Here is a 19,205-nt window from a genome sequence, read left to right on the forward strand (position 1 = left end):
AGGTCACTTCTCTAGACTGAGCAGGCCCGATTCCCTCAGCTTTTCCTTTTAAGAGAGATGTTCCAGTCCCTAAATAGAGAGAGAATACACTGAAATTATTGACAGGATCGGATGCGCAGCAGTACTGCCTTGAGCTGCTCTCACTCCACAGCTCCTATAATTAAAAAGCACACGAACTGTCCCGGAGCAAAGCTGTCCCTGCGTGTGCTCAGGAGGCCCTTCCCGAGGGGCAGGCACGGAGCTGCGGCTTCCCCGCATCCGTGAGAGGAGCTGCGGGCTCTGCCGAGCTGCGGCTGCCGCCAGATGGAGCCGCCGGGCAGCGGGACCTGGGCGGGGAGAGCCCGAGCCCACCGAGCGAGAGCTGGGCTGGCACACGGGCATCGGTGAGTGCTCACCCAGGGGAGGAACAGGCTCATTTCATCAGATCCTGGCTGGGAACCGCGGACACAATCCTATCTTAACCCAGAGGATGCAAGAACCAGACTCCTGTTAACCAGATGCCTGTAAAAAAACAGATTCCCTCAAAGAACCAGATTCCCTTAAAGAAACATATTCCTGTAAAGAACCAGATTCCCTCAAACAATCAGATTCCCTCAAATAACCAGATTCCCTTAAAGAATCAGTTTTACATAAAGAACCAGATTCCCATTAACCAGATTCCCTTAGAGAACCAGATTCCTGTAAACCAGATTCCCATTAGTCAGATTCCTGGTAACCAGATTGCTGTTAACCAGATTCCCATAAAGAACCAGATTCCCGTTAACCAGGTTCCCTCAAAGAACCAGATTCTCTCAAACGATCAGATTGCAGGGTCCCAGTTGCTGGCAGCTTTAGTTTTGGAGAAATCCAGCAAAGTTTGCAAATTTCTCGCCTGGCACTCCACTGACTACCAGGGCAGGTAGCTGCAAACAGAGGCCATTTTCAATGGGGAAAAGAAGGCATTTCTTCAGGATCTGGGTGTGAGCACAGGTGTGATGTTTGGGGCTCTAAGGATGTGCAGGGTCCTACTTGCTGGCAGCTTTCAGTTTTGGAGAAATCCAGAAAAAGAAATTGGAGAAATCCAAGCAAATTTCTTGCTTGGCACCACATGGTCTGCCAGTGTAAGTGGCTGCAAACAGAGGCAATTTTCCATGATAAAAAGAAGTCATTTCCCCAGGGTTAACCAGATTCCCATAAAGAACCAGATTCCTGTAAAAAACCAGATTCCCGCTGACTGCAGCTGAGTTAGTGATTGCATAAGGCTGTAGTATGATTACAGCAGCATATACAGCATTAAAAGATGTATACCTACACAGTTATCTTACATCTTGACTTTAGTAATTTCCACCATACTAAAAACCAGACCTAGTAAATACCCACTGCTGTAGCCCTAATAACCCGTGTGTATTTTTACCTGGAGTAGTGAAGTAATGATTCCGTTTGGCATAGTGATAAAAATTCCCTCCTTTGAGGGTTGGCAGACTTCATTGCTTTTAATTTTGCCCCTTGGAAAGCTGCTTGCAGCTGGAATTTGGGGTGTAACTTTTTAAAATGTACGTGGCATTTAGGTTCTTTGCTCATTTTAGGAATTACATTTGTGTTTTACGTCCAAATCATAAAAATCAAGAGCATCAGTAGACCTGTAACATTTTGAGTTGTTACACAGAGAGTTATTTTATGTGATCATATAAAGCATGGGGAGGTTAAGAAGTCCCTAGTGCAGCTGCAAGAAAGGGACAAAAATTGTGAGTTATATTTCTCCTTCATTTTCTCATCCTGGCATTTTTGATTTCTGAATAAGGAACTGAGGGGAGATGGTTTATCTTAAATCAGAAATGAAATCATAATGAAGGCTTAGTTTACAAAGCCAAAACCTCTGTTATTAAACCATTCTTGAGGAAATGGCAGCATTTTTAACATTTGGCAGTAACTTTTCCAAGACTGCACTGGTATTAGGAGCCAGTGTGGTATTTCAGGGGCCATATGTGACACAGCTGTTTTCATGCTCGTTTGATGGCTCCTGGTGCTCTATCAGACTAGCACACTGCATTTTACTGAGCTGGTGGCTGAGATAAACCTGGGTGACAAGCATGCAAAAACATTCTGAGACTAAATTCTCAGAGTAGGGCCAGGCACCATTCTGTGGTGCAGGCAGGCAGCCCCTTTCCTCCTCCTTTATCTCAGCTCAGTTAGGACTGGGATGTTCTGTTCCACAAGCATGTTCCTACAATCATAGCATCATAGAATTGTTTGCCTCAGAAGGAGACCTTGAGGAACATCTTCCACCGCCCTGCCAGGGCAGGGACACCTTCCACATTCCCAGGCTGCTCCAAGCCCATCCAGGATGGCCTTGGACACTTCCAGGATGGGGCAACCACAATGCCTGTCCTTCCCTATTCCAATGCCTCACCACAACCCAAGAATTTTTCGTAATGAAAGCAATGAGAAGGAGGTGTCTTTACAAACACACTGTGGGCCTGCTGGTAGATTAAGCCAGATATTGACAGGTGAAAGAAGCAATGAGGGGAACCAAAAATTCCAGAAGAATTCCATTAATTGACACAGACAGCTGTTCACCCAAGGCTGTGCTAAATTCCTGGACTCACAGAGAAAGAGCAGGATACACATTAGAAGAGGCTATGTGATAGGCAATTTGGGAAGTCTGTACCTCTCAAGTACTTCAGCCAGTGGGGAAAGAGGGGGGAAATGCAGTTGGGAAATCAGGATAAAAAGGAGGCTGCATCCTCTAGCAATTTCATAGATCCCATGGGAAATGCTGCATGCCCTCTCCCTTTATTCAAAAAAAGCTACAGAGCTTTACTTACTCCTCTGTCTCCTTTTTCGACATAAGCCTTTAGTACCATGAATTAATTTCCTGGCACTAATCTACAATCTAAACCTATCTATACTCTCTGTCAGTGTGAATCCATTCCCCCTTGTCCTGTCGCTGCATGTTCTACTGAACAGTCTTGCCGTATCTTTCCTCCAAGTTCCCTGCAGGCCCTGGAAGGCCGTGCGGTCACCCCAAAGCTCCTCTTCCCCAGGCTGAACAACCCCAGCGCTCCCGGCCTTCCCCCGCAGGCTCCATCGCTCTGACCGCCCTGCTGCCTGCTCCGGGCCCGGCACGGCGTGTGCTGCCCTGCACACAGCCCGTGGCCGGCCGGAGCCGTTCCGAGCCGCGCTCCCAGCCCGGGGCGGGCGGAGGCGGCGGAGCAGGCGGGGAGGGCCCGAGGCCGCGGCGGAGTGCGGGATCAGCTGCCCAGGCCCGGCGTTCCGCGGGCGGCAGAGCTGAGCGCAGGGCCGGGCCGGACACGGGGCTCCGCGGGCGGCAGAGCGGGGGCTCCGCGGCCCGCACCGCTGAGGGTGGGCCGGGCCGGGCGCTCCGCGGGGCCCCTCCTCCGGCGCCACCGCTGTTTCCTGGCCGGCCGGCGGAGAGCCGGGCGCTGCCGGCGCAGGTAGGCGGGGGAGAGAGGGGAGGCGGGAGGGAAGGAAGCAAGGAGTGGGGCGGCGTGGCGTGGCGTGGCGGAGCGTGGCGCTGGCTCTGTCCGTGAGGGCCCCGCGCCCCGGGCAGCGCCATCGGCCCGCGGGATTCGCGGGTGCGGCCGCCGGGGCCGCGCTGCCCGGGGAGGGAGCGCCGGGGGAGCCGCCCCAGCGCCTGCGGCCGGGCCCGGAGCTGGACCTGGACCTGGGGCCATGGTTCGGTGCGGCGCTAATGCCCCCAGAGACCTTCAGGTCCCACTGAAGTCCCCTTGCGCTGCACAGAATCCCCGAGTCATTATGGTGGGAAAGGAGCTCTGAGATTACCCAGCCCAAGCACGGCCACCCCGAGCAGGTGACACAGGAACACGTCTAGGTGGGTTTTGAATGAGCATGTCATTCCTCGTTTCTCCAAGTCACACTGCGGCTGGAGCAATGCTTCAGCAACAGTAAACCTGAAATTGACAGGGAAATAAATAAAGAAATAGCTATAGTGTAATTAAATTTCGGCTATTTCAAAGGATTTATAATTACATTTTATGCTCAGCCTATTTTAGTCATAACATTTTTAATAAATTTTAAAGCATTCAGAACATGTTGATTAATTTTAATGAGATGAAGTTCTATGTTTTTGCAATGAGTCAGGGAAAACATCTTTAATTTTCAGGCTTAGTTCAGATTTTGAAGATATCACTGCTGTGTGCTGTGCTAAGTACCTCTACAGCAGAACAGCTCTGCGATTTGTGTTTCTGAGTGTCAGCTCTTTCCTCTTTCCTCTTTCTTAACTGAAAGTCACATTATTGGCTTCAGTATCAGCTAGCTGATGAAAGCAACCTGTAACTTTTTTGAGTACAGCCTTCAAAATGGAGAAACTGGCTAGGAAATGTGGAGAAAGAGTAGTTCTTAGTTTATTAATTAGAAGGACAATGAATGAGGTCTACAAAAATTCAAGGGCAGAAGGAGTTATAGCCGTTCTTTCACAGATGCTTTGTAATTCAGCAGACCAGGTAAGCTGGGTATCCTAAGTCCCTAGGCAGGTTAGGTGCCAAATTTCCTTTTATCTCAGTGGAATGAGATCATTCCCACTGAATATTTAGCTGCATTTTTAGGCATCTAAGAACCTTGTAAAATCAGCTTCTAGGTCCCTACAAGTAGTTTGCTCATCTAATAAGTGAATTTGTTACCTCTTGTGTTAAATAAACCTATTAAGTGCTTTGATTATATTACATGCTTTGATAAATACACAGGAGGAAAGCAATGTTCTTAAGGCCTCAGTTCTTACAAAAATATATTAAAATGCTCTTTTGTGCATTTCAATTGAATTCAGGTTGTCTAGCAAATACAAGGGTTTCTTACCATCTCAAATAATTGAAACTGAAAGAAATTTGAGTAAATATATAGTCAGTAGCTTATTATTACAGTAAGTGTTTGTAAATATAGTGAATTCTTGTGGTTGGGAAAGCAGAAGACCAAATGCTGAGGTGAGAATGGCAGTAAGCATATTTTAACTGTTATGCCACCAAGCAGGAGTAAAACCTTTCTTAGCAAAATAAATGAAAATTGCAAATGCAGAGCAGATTCAAAACTGGTATATTCACTGGCTGCAGATGCCAGTCATGATTTCTATCAGACAGGCCACCTGCTTTGCAGATTCCAAGTGCTAGACCAGGCTGTAAAGGCAGGATCTTCAGAAAGTGATGGTTTAGCAGCCAGGTGCTGCTCGTGCTCACAGGATGGGTAGGCACCAGTGATGAGATTGTCCTCCTTGGCAGATGGACTCAGTACCTTGAGTCCTGTCTGTCCACCAGCTCTTATTGAAATTATTGATGGACTTCTGGCCTGTTCAGTCAATCAGGTGATGTTGTCCTGCACACTGTTGTTTGTGAAGTTGTGTTATTCAGGCTGTCTCAGTTTCTGAGTACCTTGTGTTTGGATTTTCTCCAGTGCTGTTCTCATATTTCTTATGAAAGGTTGCAGTTCATAGAGAGCTGTTGCTGTACAGTTGAGACAGAAGGAATTGTCCCCTCACATTCCTGTTCATCACCATCTGGTGCCCACCATGATGCGGACAGGCACAGGTAAGAGCACTCATCTCTGGATCTTCCCAGTGCTTTGGGATGTGCTGTGTGGGTGGGTTTTTGTGCTGTGTATGTACACGTGGCTGAGATGTTCCCTCAGTTCCCCCATGAGAAGCTGCAAGGAGCAGTGAGCACAGCTCCATGGTGGGGCAGGCTGGTGGGAATGTCTGCTCTGTGGGCATTTGGGAAGAGGCTCATTTTTCTCTCAGTGCAGGAACTGAAGGGCTTCTGCTTGTCTGAAGTCATCATTTGGTGAAGGGGGAAGTGGACTGATGAGATGGGAATGTTAACCTGGGAGCAGCTGAAATGAGGTTCACACCACTGAGTTCACTGGGAACCCTCTTCAGTTCTTTGTATTAGCAGCACTTTCAGTGAGTTGGGAATGATGTTGTTTCACTGCTTTCTATGACATTTTTCTTCTTAAGAAAACCTGCTGGCTGTAGGTTCAAAGTTGAGATGTTGGAACATGATCTCTTTGGACAGGGAGAGCAGGAGCATTGCTCACTTTGTTCTCCTGAGTGAGCAAGGGAGCATCAAGTGAAGTACAGAATCTAAAACTGGGATGAGTGTTTGGGGAGACCACAAAGGCACAAGGAGAGCAGCCATCAAACTGCAGTAGAACAAAAACATTGCACAACAGAGCTTGGTTTGTCAGCAATTTCATGTTCTGGAACTCTCCGGTTTGTTTTTTCTTGAGGTGCTGAAGATTCTCAGTACCACATGATGTCAGTAGGAGCTGTGGGGACTCAGCACCTCTGAAAGCTGCACACAGTTTATGGATGTTGACATTTCTATCCCTTCATTAGACCAAAGCCAGTGGTTTACAATCCTGGTGTTTCCTGATGTGTGGGTGAATTCAGTAGAGAACAATTGGTTGCTAGAAACAAATTGCACATTGAGTTACTTGTCAGTTACACCATCAGAGTTTGTAAATGCTTTTGGCTATCATGTGATTGTACCTCTAACACACAAAGTTTACAGCTCCTTCTGTGCTGTTCTGGGGTAGGATCCTTGCTCCTTTGTGGCACCAGTGGCATTCTGCACCATGCCTATCTTCCCCTCCTGCTTGGTTGTGATTCTGATCAGTAGGTTGATGTCAGATGCAACTTTGTGCTCCACATTCTTGCAGGTGGCTTCTCACAGATGCCACCACTGTGTGAGGTGTTAGAGGTTTGTAGCTGCAGAACTTTGTAAGCCTTTTGTTTGATTTCCTGAGCGAGCTGGCTGGCTGCTGACACTTATTGAAATTGGTTTTTTGGTAGGGGCTGCTTGTCCTAATAGCAGTTAAACACTTTTGTGGTGCCTCTGTGATGCAACTTGTGAGTGTATTGTCAAAATATCCTTTAATGGCCTGGGGTGTGTGGTGGAATAAATACCTGCTCACTGAAAATTGCCTGATTGATCATCTTGATTCTTAATTGAATTCAGAATCCTGTGTGCCAAATGTAGGAATCTGGGGTTACTTTACATGTTAGGCCATGGTTTATGTTTCAGTGGCTCCCACTAGTGCTCTGTATGCGCTGTTAAAATTAAAGTCCTTTTATGTGCTGTGCCTCAGGTACTGTGTTCACTAGTGTTCTCTGCAGGACTTAAGTTATAGTGAATATGACAAGGGATCATAGAAATACCTGTAAGATTTTGGAGAAAATGAGTTGTCCTTGTGAAGTCATTGAGAGTTTTGAGTGTGATGCTCACATCCAGAATTAAGCAGAACCCACTCTGCTATGCCAAGAGCCTTGTTCAGTCAAGCCAAAAGAGCCCAAATAAATGTTATTTTTGCGAGTGCAAATTCCCTATGGGGGAGTTGTGATGGGAGTGAAATGGTCAGTAATTTAATATGGGAAACCTACTTTCAGTTTCTGGAGTGCCAGTTAGTTTCTGTTTTATAATGACGGTGATTGATGGGTTCCAAATTTGCCTTGCCCCAAATTTGTACACCACCAGGCAGCAGTGTGATGACCACTTGCCTTATGGCCTGGCTATTCTTTAACTTTAGGTCACCTGCTCTTTAAGGTAGTTATTAAGGAGTGTTTTATTTATCCAGAGAAATGAAGGGTAGCTGGTCACCTTTGCCATGTCACTGTGAGGACACCTCTCAGTATTGCCCTGTGGAGGATGGCACTGCAGTGACTTTGGGCAGCAGCTTCCACCCAGTGATGGAACCTGGTGCTTCAGCTGTGGGTGTGTCTGCTCACAAAACATCATTGCACATCTGGTACAATCAGATTGCTTTGGGAAATTGTAGCACTCCCTCAGTTTGAGGGGGCAAAGCTGATTGTCTTAGCATCAGGGAGAGCCCTGGGTTCTCAGCTCTCCAAGGTGTGCTGTCCCAGCTGTGCTGCAGAGCCTTCATCCTGGAGGGCTTTGTGTGAGACATGGACTGAATTTAGCCCAGAGAGGAGATGCAAATTGTTTTCAGCACTTTGTGTTAGTCTGGGACATTGCACAGAGGTGAAGCACAAGCACAAATCAGTGTCTGAGAGGAGGGAGTGAATCCTGCAGCTCTTCAGCCTGCTGGGGGCTGCTGTGAATGGCACTCTGAGTGGAAAGGTGCTTACCTTTGGTTAGAAAGGTGAAAACAAACACTTAAATGTCTCTCTTTCCAGGCCTGGCAGTGGCAGCTGTACCAGTAGTGTATTTGGGGGGGTTTTCCCCACTGCTCTAGGACAGGCAGAGCAGCCATTTGTTCATTCCTTGCAGCTGGAGCCCTATGGAATGAGAAAATGTGTAACTCTGGGGGCAGAGTGTGTGGCTCTGCTGGCACTGCCCAGCACACTCTGCCACTCTGAGCCACTGCTGGGCCAGCAGCCTGCCAAGAACCCAAAAGCAGCACTGGTGAAATGATGAACTTGGATATTTCCTCGAGACTGGCACAGAGATGAATGAAGTAGTGAGAGAATTCATTGATGGATTTCCTGCTGGGCCTCCTTGCAGCTATGGAGCATCTGTGGTCCCTTCTCAAAAGCCAGACCTTTCTTCAGGGTCAGCAGTGCCTGGATCTGCAGTGCCATGGATGATTTGCACTCAGCCATTTTAGTGCAGAAGAAAGCTTTCTCTGTTGCAGTGGCTAGTTTTTAATATGAAAAATAATATGATACCACTGCACATTAACTTTGCACTGAGGAGATCTGTTCTGGAATGACTCTGAAACAGGTTGGCCTGGGCTGAGAAAGTATTGCACACACACTGGGATAAGAGGTCTTCTAGCTTCTGAAAAAACCCCAAATGCTCATCTGTTCTACAGTGCTGGCATTGCATGTACAACGAGAAATCTGCAACTTGTGTCAATGTGATTTTATTTTTAATCCTATTGAATATTTTTTTGTTAGTTTTTAATTATCCCTGGAAGCCCTTTCCTCAGCTGGTGTGCAGAATGGGAAGGATTTCTGTGGTGAGCAGCAGCAGGAAGTGACTGAGGGGGAGAAGTTTTGGTCTCAGAGTGCTTGTTCTCAGGGACAAGTCTCTGTCCCTTGCTGAGGACATGGGACTGCATTTCACAAGCTGGGGCCCTGTGTCTCTGCTTGCTCCTTTGTGAGACTCTGCTGGCATCTGTGCTCTGAGTCCTGACTGCCTTCTCCATCCAGCCCTGCCTTTCTGCTGGCCTGGCTCCAGAGCAGCTGAGCACTTCATGTCCCAGCACCAGCTCTGTCCTCCAGCACTTCTCAGGCACTTCTTGGTAGCTACAGACAGACCCCTGCCTTCAGAAATCAGCATGCAGGTGTTTAAACATGTAACCAAACAGGGAGAAGAACTGATATGTGAAAGTAAATGATGGATTTGTGGTAAAAATTAGGACAGTGAGAAGACACCTGACAGATGAGTCAATTATAATCTGCTAGTTGTGGTAGAGTGAAGCTCTGTCTTTTTCCCAGAGCTATGTGTGATGCTGAACACACATGGGCATTGCTCAGGCCAGCAGCCATGTACTGAAGAATTTGATTCTGGAGAATCTCTCAATTTCTTATAAACCCATTTCTTTTCTGGTCTAACATGAGATCTTGTTGGCATTTTCGGTAACCTTCAGCATGTGCTGCACGGGGTGCTTTTCTGAGAATCAATAGAGAAAGCAATTAGTATTTCCTGTGTTTGTCTTTGACCTAGTGGCTTATCTTCCCCCAGGTTCATCTAGCAGCTAGGTTTAGTCTCAGCTGCAGTGACCACCAGGTAACACAAAGATCTCTTGCAGGCTTTGGGGACGCCGGGATGCCGCTGCGCGCCGATGATGTGATGGCGCTGCTCAGCCACGTTGCCACGGTGAAGGGCATGAAAGCTGCAGTGGCCAACTCTGGCCGGGGAGCCATGCTCACTGGGGCATCTGCCTTTGTGGGGGGCATGCTGGGAGGCCCTCCTGGAATTGCTGTGGGTGAGTGTGCTTCTCTTAGGAACAAGAGGGGGGTTAAATCTTAGACATGAATGCTCCTAGTGGCTTTTGCATTAAGTGCCCCTAAATCAGTTATTGATGTTCTCATAAAACTCCCTTGAAGATGAATTCAGCCATCAGAGGCTTTCAAGTATTTCTGTGCTATCATGGGAAAAATTGCTAACTGAGTAAAAGCTGCAAATTCAGAGCTTTTGTCTAATGAAAAGCTGCATCCCTGTGAGTGCCTAGATGACTTTTTAGGAACAGTCTCTGGGGGTGGCAGTTTTGGTGGCAGGGTCAGTTCTGCCACCTCTCCATTGGGAGGGTTCTCTCTCTCTCTGTCCTTCCTGCCTTCATTCCATCTGTCCATCCATCCCAGGCCGTGTGTGCTCTGGGCAGTGCTGTGCTGTGGATTGCTGTGCTGCACTCACACTGCTGCTGGAGGGGAGCCCTGCAAGGTTGCTGGGCTGCTTTCTCAGCAGCCACAGGCATCATCCATCCCTCTGCTGTTATCCTGATAGCCTGGGACCTTCCACTTAGCCCAGCATGTCTTGTCCACCTGGGGAGGGTAGGGTGTGCCCGTGGTAGATGAAAGGCTGGATGTGTCTGGTGAGCTTGGTCTCTGAGCTCCTGCAGGGGTGGGTTTCAGGTGTGTAGGACACTGCAGTGTGTGACTCTTAAAGAACCAGAAAGCTCTGACCATTCTGGGAGTATCTAGTAAGAGATTATGACACTGCTGAGGCAGTTGTTTTCCTTGGGCAAGGTTTTATTGTGCAGTTGAGCTTACCCTAGGAGAGTGTCCCAGGGAGTGCTTTGGGTCTAGTTTCTAAGCTTGTTTCTAACACTTCTAAGTTTCTTTCACTTCTAAGTTTCTAACACTTATACTAGTGTTGATTGTATAAAGGGTTTCTTTATGGTTGCTGTGGATGTAAAGAGCTTTTAAAATCCTTTTTGATGCTTTGAAAACTGTGTATAAACCTGGTTAAAGCAGACACAGATAACAACTTTATCTTGATTTCTAATCATGGTGGGAGCATTGTTGGTGAAGGCTGAGGATGGAATTGCAGGCTTTCACATTAACTGCTAAAGACTGATGATTCACTGTGTTTCCTAGGAGGAGCACTGGGTGGATTGCTTGGATGGATGACTTCTGGACAGTTCAAGTCAGTCCCTCAGGTTTTAATGGAATTGCCTCCTGCTGAGAAGCAGAAGCTCTGTGCTGAAGCCATGGCTGTTGTCAGGAACTTAGACTGGACTGATGCTGCTCAGCTGATTGCTCTTGTAATGTCAAACTCTGCTCTCACAGAAAAGGTATTAGGAGTGCTGACCACTTACCTCACCCATGAGTTAAAAGCACAACTAACCTATGCAGAATAATCCTCTACAGAGCAGGATTTTTATGCTGGAATGTATTTTACTCCCATAGTTGTGAATCTTCAACAATTGCTAGGTATCAGTACTTATTATAAATATATGCTGATCTAAGTTTGGGATGTTAGGTTTTGGTGTTTGGAGGTTTTTAAATTTTTATCATTATTGTTATAATTTCTGATTTGTATGGATTTGTAAAGATAGTATTAGATTAGTGCATTATCCTGACACAGACTTGCTATGTAATTTTGGATTGCTCTGCACCAGGACTAATTCAAATTGCTGAAGGGAATCATGCTGCTCTTAGGCTAATGTGTCACTTGTGAAAATTTTCAAAGTCAGTTTGTTTTATTTAGGAGAATGGATTCTGTTTAAGTGCTTTATTTTTTTTTTCCCTGTGAATGACACACAAGGTGCCAAAATAGCTGGGGCACTGAAGAATTTTACCTGTTGTTTGTTTCAGCCCTGCAAAGGAAAGTTTTATAAGGAAGTACATTACTGTGAATTTAAAATACTCAGTCCATATTTTGTCACGTTTTTATTGTAATTCTTGAGTTATCCTTTATGTAAGAAATGAAATAAATACTTAAACAAGATTTCAAGTAACAGGAAAACAATCTGTGAACACTTTCAATCCAGTTTTCACCAGGCTTCTGTGCCCTGGAATGGGAGTGTGGGACATGAAAAAAATGGGGAGCTGAATCTGCCAGTTTTATATGAGCCCCAGGATGAAGGTTGTCCTTTGAGCATTGGTTTCTGGACTGAGTCTGTACAGCTGGTCCTCTGTTTTCATTAAAATGTAAATAAGAAACCTCCTAGTGGTCTGTGTGTTGCTTTAGATGAGAGGAGCACTTGAGGAGCTCAGGCAGGCCTGCAGTGGGCAGGCAGCAGCTGGCAGCAGCAGTGCTGCTGGGCTGGGCTGCTGTGCCAGCTGCACTGGCACTGTAAGCACCAAATGCTGTGCTGCTGGGTGACCCAGCCAGCTGGTCACTCTGGGTTTCAAGGCACTCATAAGACAAGTTTGTAGGCAGGGAAATGTGCAGGTGTGCCTTCTTTGTATGTAAAGACACGTGAAACTGTTCTGCTAAGTTCATTTTTTGCCTAAGATAAAGATCTAACTCTGTGTGTGTGTGTGATGGGTTTTTATAAGTTGAGGTTTAAAAGGTGAAGCTTTAAACTCAAAGCTGCTGTTGTGTGTATTTGATTAATTTACTCCTGCAGGTTCCATTTGCCTTTGATAAATTCAGTGGCATGCAGGGCAGTGATTGTTCTCAGCATTTGATAACACTTTTTCAGTGATGTGAGAAGGAGGTGAAAAACAATGGTAAGTGGGCACTCCTAACCTTGTCAGAGTTTCATATTGCCATGCCTGAAATCAGTGGGGTTTCAGTTTTATTGGCAGATTACACACACTGCAACTTTTAAAAGATTTTACAAACTATATCCATTTAAAAATACTATTTTTTTATGAACCCAGTTGTTTTATTTGCAATTCTTTGGTTATTTCACAAATTAAATTCAGTCTTTCGAAAAGGACACACTGCTAGCAGTGGCAGATGATTGAATGATCCCTTGGGATGGAGTTGGCATCCTCTGCTCAGCTGTTCAAACCCAGAATGAACAGAGCTGACAATTGATTGTGAAGCAGGCCATAGGAAAAATGGGGATTCCAGTTCATCTCTAATAGTGTTTAGTATTTAAGCAGACCTTTACAAATTTCAGTGGTTTCAGACATCAATATCACAACCCCCATTTTACAGATATTCATGAATTTGGGCCCCAGTGTGGGTAGTGATTTGATTTTTATCACTTGTACCAGTGTAATAGACATGGTTGGAGTTTAGATCATTTTACTCTGGTCCTCTGCTCTCCTGTCATACTCTTAATAGTATTTTTTGCAATGCTTTTTATTACACCCTCAGAAATTGTAAACCAATTGGAACTACACTCTTAACCTTCACTGTGGTATGAAAGGGGCATGGATGTCACATGGATGCCAACAGAACTCAGGCCCCAGAAGATCAGAGTTCTGTACAGAGCAATCCTAGCTCGTGTCAAACCCCACTGCTGCCCAGCTCCTCAGAAGCTTCATGCCACAGAGGAGCATGCTCTTAGTCATTGCAATAAATTTAACTTCTAGAGGTTTTCAGATGACTGGAGTAGAACCAGGAGAAAGGATTTTACTTCTGTTTGTTCTCTGTTTCTTTATTTAACAGTTTGTTCTCTGTATCTTTCTTTAACAGATGCTCTTGGAGCTCCTTGGAAGGTGGCAGGTTTTCAGAGTGGTAGCAGTCAGTTTGCAGACTGGTCTGAAACACATTTCACTGCTGGCACTGGAAGAACAGAAATGAGCTCAATGCTCATCTCATGTGAGTTTGGACTTGAGAGAATGAGGAAATGACCACTCCTGTTGGGCACCCTGATATTTAATTACTGAGGGAAAATGAGCATGGCAGCCACAAAGATTTTGTTGTGTTTCAGTGGTTTGTAACAGTTTATATTGCTGAATGCTGCAGGAAGAGCAAATTGTACCTTTAGTGCTCTGACTGTAGCCCCATTGCTGTCATATTGGGGTCACCATGATATCACTGTAGCCTTGAGTGGGAATTTGGGGAAGTTAAAAACATCCTTCAGCAGATTTGATCATCTGAGGGAGCAGAGCAGCTGCACAAGAGTGCTTTAATATCCATCTGTTGCTGCTCTTTGGTGGAGACATGGCTGTCCACCACTGCAGCCCTTGCTGGTGCTGGAAACAGCCACAGGCAGGGGATGGCAACTTCTGAAACACATTCCAGCTGCATAATGTCCAGGCTGAGTGTGAGGCACAGCCACTGCCTGGGAAATGAGGTAACACAGTGCCAGCAGCTTTGGGAAGCAGCTGAAACAGTCACTATGGGGAGATGTACATATTTACATAAAGAAACCATCTGTGATGCTGGTTATTAACCTGGTTTGGTTGTACATGTGATACAGTCAAGCTAGGTTTTCATTGGCAGATGGTATACTTTTTAGTTAAAAATTCTTTTTTTTTTTTTAATTTGGGCTTTTTTAAGCTTTCTGATTTCGAAACAGAAAGCAGCACAAAGTGTTCTGTTAGCAAGGACAGGGAGTATACATGCTTTTTTAAAAGGCAGTCCTACATTCAGATACAGACTAGTAAATGAGATGTGCCATCTAGTGGCAATTAGATTAATTCTTAAACTCAGCCTCTCAAGGCTGCCTCAGTATCTGGGTAACTCAGTTAGCTACCTTTCACTATGGAAAGTAAGGTTGCATTCCTTTTTTGCTCTTACTCTGTCAAATTTCTAGCTTTAGTGAATTTGTATTAGACTAAAAATATCAATCCAGCTACAGCCTAGACTAAAATTTATATGCATTCCCTGCAGAAGTTGGCTCTTTGGTGATTATTATATGTGAGCTGTGACAGCACAAATATTTACTGCAGCTGCATGTCACATTTAATTATAGTGAGAAAATACAGAATCAGGCAGAGGAGGGCAGTTTACTTCTTGATTACTGAGGGACAAGTGGATTTTGTGAGCTGAGCAGCAGCTGGTTTGCAAAGGCAGATTGTCCACAGTGGAGCTGGCAGCCAGTGAGGAGTTTGTTACCTGCAGGGCTGCATTTCCTTGTGCCCCACAGAGGAGGGGTACTCTTGGCTTAGCCTGTTCACGTTGTATTTGTCACATCATCTCTCACCTCTTAGGCACTATGAAAGGTAACAGGGACTGGCATTCCGTGGGCAGCTTTTCCAAGTCAGCCTCTCTCCTTGCAGGGCTGCAGCACAGTGTGGTGGTGCTCACAGGGCTCCCAGGATGAGGGAAGAGACAGCCATACCTGCTAGAGGGTCTGGCCAGGTTTGCTTGTGCACATGGAGGATGATTCAAATCCTCACTTCATCTCCTGGTTCTTCTTGATTGCCAATGATTAGCTAACTTTTTGGACAAATATTTTCTTTCCTTTAGGATATCTTTTATATCCTACTGCTGCTGCCTTCCTGTGAGCCCCTTGGCCTGTTGGGCTGACAGGAGGACTGGCATTTGTGGTTTGCTGAGACTTCTGTGCCTGTCCTGCTGTCAGAGCAGGGTCTTGTTCAGGAGCTGCCTGTGCTGTGCTCTCCCCAGTGTGGGGCCTGTGGGGCTGGACAGCAGGAGTGAATGCTCCATTTGATGGAATGGCATCCCTCACTATCCAGACAGGCCTCTCTGTTCATTGTTCTGCTGCTTTCACATACACACACTTCCAATCACTGATTCCAAAATTATTACTGCTGTTCAGAACTGCACAGATTCATGCAGAGACGAGATTTTCCTGGTTTTTTCCTCACAGAGTGGCAGCAGCTCCAGCAGAGCTCCCTGGGGATCAGGGGCAGGCTCAGGGTTGGATCCTGTGTAGCTGCAGTGGTGGGACCTGCTGAGCTCAGTCTTCATCAGCACTTTGGCAGTGCTGGTGCAGCCAGAGGATGTCAAAGCAATGCATTTCCCCCCAGCTAAAAGCTCCTACAGAGAAAGCAGTAGCTTAGGCTGTCACTGCTTGATCAGCTGATGTATAACTCCAGACTAATTGAGTAGCAGCCTTTCAGCTGGGTTGGAAAGCTTTTAAAAAACCAAAGGCCTTTGCATTGAAGTGAACTAAAGCTATTAGCCCCTAATTAAAACATGAGGTTTCATCTTTACCTTTCTAGAGATCACAGAAATCTATGTATTTTTCAGGCTGTAAGCCAGAAATCAAACATTCATCATGTAATTGCAGTAAGTGTGGGCTAATACTTCTCATTAAGTGTGATTTATGAATTCCAGAAGAGCCTACGAGGTAAATATATAAAATTATTCTGAAGTCTGCAAAAATGAAGGTATTAATTTCTTTGGATGACTGTTCAGCAGGAAGAATTGAATGTGAGCATTACAGCTTTCTTCACTCAGAACAGACACTGCATTTGGACACGTGCACCTTTGCAGTTCACTCCCAGCCCCTGCTCTTCTTTCACCCTTCAGCTGGCAGCAGGGAGAGCAGTGTGGCTTTGAGGCAAGCCCATTCTGCTGGGCCTCAGAAGATCTGTCACCTTCTCTGGCTCTTCTGCTTGTTTGCCGGGTGACCTGGAGTAACTTCCCATCTAGATCCTGAATGTGCTTTTTGTTAAACCCTTTGTAATCTGTCAGTAGGAAATGATGTGTTACAGAAATGTGATAGCACTGTTCTGCAGCTAACCAATCTCTGCTCCTGCAGTCAGCACATGAGCATCAAAGAAGGAATGTAAGAAATGTTAGCAGAGCTTCACAGCAATCAGGACAAAGAAGAAACTGCTAAGTTTTGAAATGTAGCTACTTTCTTTGTGGCAGGGGAGTGAAAGATTTACACTGATGTTTGACCTTAACTAATTAGCCCCTGTACAGGGTGTCTAGCAGGATGCAAATGTTTTGTGTTCCTTATTCCCTGCTCAGCTTCAGTAGGCAGGAGTGAATTAGGGTGAAATTAAATCTGTCCTGTGCTCTGACATGCTGCTTTGGAGTAGAGCACTCTCAGATTACTTTGTACATGTAATCTGAGAACAGAATGAAGGGTTTGTTATTTGGGGAATCAGTCAGTGAGATATGATGAATAATCTTGGTAATTTTGGTTCATTCTACAAAGCTTTGAAGTTCTTATTTTTGCCTGGCCCTGCTGCAGCTCCCTGAGCAGCTCCTTGTGCTGAAATCTTAAGGCAAAATAATTGGAGAATCAGAATCAGCTTCTGAGCATTTACAGAGACTTGAGTGTTGGCAGTGGGAGAGACCATGGAGCCAGTGCAGGTGTGTGTTTAGCCTCACCTGTACCCCCCCAGGTGCTGGCAGTCCCTCACAGCTGCCTCTCCTTATGAAGTGGGTAAAGCCTGTCCTGGGTGTAGGTAAGCTCATTCTTCTGATATTGGTGTAGATTCCCAAAATTAGTTTTTGTTCTCACCCAGCTAACTGTGCAGTGAATATTTCCTCTCCATTTCTGCCCTCTCCCTGGCAGACAATTCTGCTTGGTACTGATGGAAGTTTTCTGCAAGAAAGGAGCCCAGGGCAGCTCTGATTTTTGACTGCTGTCTGCATTTACCCAAACCCCTCTGGCTCTACAAATCGTCCTCTTTCAGGATAAAAAATTAGGGGGGCATCTCACCTTTCTACCTTGCTCTTCCAGGTAAATTTTAAGCCCTACATAACCAGTTTTTCAAAATCCTAGGTTAAAAACTTGCTCCCTTTTAGAGCAGTGAAGGATACAAAAGACACAAAAGCTGAATGTAATATTCAGGCTTAAGAGAGATGGGGTGCAAGAGCAAATGCTTGGTTGCTCAACAAAGCAGGGGATAGGGCAAAATGGTCCAGAAAATAGCAGATTGAAGCAGAATCCTTGCTGAGCTATCAGTAGGAATCAGCTGCCTGCTCTGTGCCTGTCTGTGGGCCACAGTTCCTGCAGCAGACTTTGACCAAACTGCAGTTTATTAATGGCTTGTGCAGGAACAAAGTCTGTAATAAAAGGCTAACTAGGGTGCTGGTGAGGAAGGCTCCTGGATCCGATTTTGCTGGCTTCCATAAAAGGGGCTGGCATGCTTTCCCCAGCCATTCTCTCCAGGAATCTGTGTATAAAAACATTTGTTCCACAGCCACAGCGAACAGCCTGGCAGCCGCCTGCATGCTTGAGGCTTTCTGCTGTCTGAAGTTTAACTCTGCAGGAGCCTGTGCTGACGCTGAGTCTAATCCTAATTTCAGACTTTCATGTGCTCAACCCGGCCCCGTGGGACTGGGACTGCTGACAATGGCAGCAGCACATCCCTGGTGAGTACGGGGTGAGGATCAGCCTTCACACCGTGCCACTGATGATAAGTACCAGCGAGGATAATAAGGAGCACTCTTGTAGTGCTTTGCATCTTCCAAGTGCTCTGCTAACTAATTAAGCTGCCTCGTGACAAAGGTGTGTTTGTGTTGTGCCTGAAGTAACTGTGCTGTATTGTTATGCAATAGACCGAAATTGGATGGTATCTGCAGACAGCACTTAGGAAATCAATCAACCAGCTACAGGCTGCTCACACCCCAACAACAGAGCCAGCTTCAGAGCTGCCCCATGTCCTGTCCTCTGGTTGGCCTTGGCTTGTCTTTGGGAACCTCGGATATTCGCGGAAAGCTGCACGTGCCAAGTGTTTGACGATGTGGTTGCAGTGTTTGCAGCAGCTGCATTTCCAGCCACACCATCTCCCAGCCTGCCCAGAGGATGAGTCCCAGTGCTGGTGAGTTAAACCCAGGCACTGTTGGGCTCAGCCCAGGAGCCCAGCTCTGTGCTGCAGCTGCTCTGTTCTAAGAACAGGATTGTCCTGGTGCGGAGTGCCACAAAGAAAAACAAGGTCACACTGTGCTGTGCTGTGCTGCCGTGGGGAGGAATGGAGGGGATGCTCTGCTTTATCTGCAAGATTTCAAAACCTTACTGGGCAGCAAAGGCACCTTCCATAGCCCCCCAGTGCCTGCCAGCAGGTGCAGGCATTGCCACCAGCCTGCAGTCAGCAGAACCCTGCATGTTGGTAAAGTGCCACCAGGAGGGTAACCCTGACCACACAGTGCTGACCTGATTTGTCTCAGGAAGGGGCTTGAGGTCACTGGACAGATTTCTGACAGTGCTCAGCAGTGAGTCAGAAAGCAACAAGAAAGGAAACCAAGAAGTAAATGTAGTTAGGTCACTGAACAAACTCAGGTAGCTGCCACATCTTGGATAGTCTGTGCAGCCTGCTTGGAACGCTGGTGTTTGTCCTTTGGGAGCCACAGAGGGCATGGCAGGGCTGGGAAGGATACAGAGAAGGATAATTCTGTATGGGAGGGCACCTGTGAAAAGAGATGGGCTGGTTTAAACTGTTCCACCTGGAAAAAGCACTAATGGAGGAGATTTTGTCACAGCTGTGACTGGCACAGAGCTGAACTGGAGGAACAATA

General features: G+C 46.3%; 1 protein-coding gene across 4 annotated transcripts; it reads left to right on the plus strand.

Annotated features, from left to right (window-relative positions):
- Positions 1–3,306: 3,306 nt before the first annotated feature.
- Positions 3,307–12,076, plus strand: C13H19orf12 (chromosome 13 C19orf12 homolog). 4 transcript variants are annotated; one of them, XM_074551150.1, is made up of 4 exons: positions 3,307–3,434; positions 5,401–5,534; positions 9,721–9,897; positions 11,009–12,076. In XM_074551150.1, the coding sequence occupies exons 2-4, from the start codon at positions 5,516–5,518 to the stop codon at positions 11,269–11,271; spliced, it is 459 nt and encodes a 152-aa protein (XP_074407251.1). In that variant the 5' UTR covers positions 3,307–3,434; positions 5,401–5,515; the 3' UTR covers positions 11,272–12,076. The 4 variants fall into 4 exon arrangements, with proteins under 4 accessions (XP_074407251.1, XP_074407250.1, XP_005490134.2 ...); XM_074551149.1 differs by having other exon boundaries at positions 5,427–5,534; XM_005490077.4 differs by lacking the exon at positions 3,307–3,434 and adding an exon at positions 3,696–3,832.
- Positions 12,077–19,205: the final 7,129 nt, after the last annotated feature.

This window comes from Zonotrichia albicollis, chromosome 13 (assembly GCF_047830755.1).
Source record: "Zonotrichia albicollis isolate bZonAlb1 chromosome 13, bZonAlb1.hap1, whole genome shotgun sequence".
In the NCBI taxonomy this organism is placed as follows: Eukaryota; Metazoa; Chordata; class Aves; order Passeriformes; family Passerellidae; genus Zonotrichia; species Zonotrichia albicollis.

Coding starts and splice junctions, on each gene's coding strand:
- C13H19orf12 (XM_074551150.1), top strand. Junction 9,898..11,008: donor CCCTCCTGGAATTGCTGTGG/GTGAGTGTGCTT, acceptor TGTGTTTCCTAG/GAGGAGCACTGGGTGGATTG.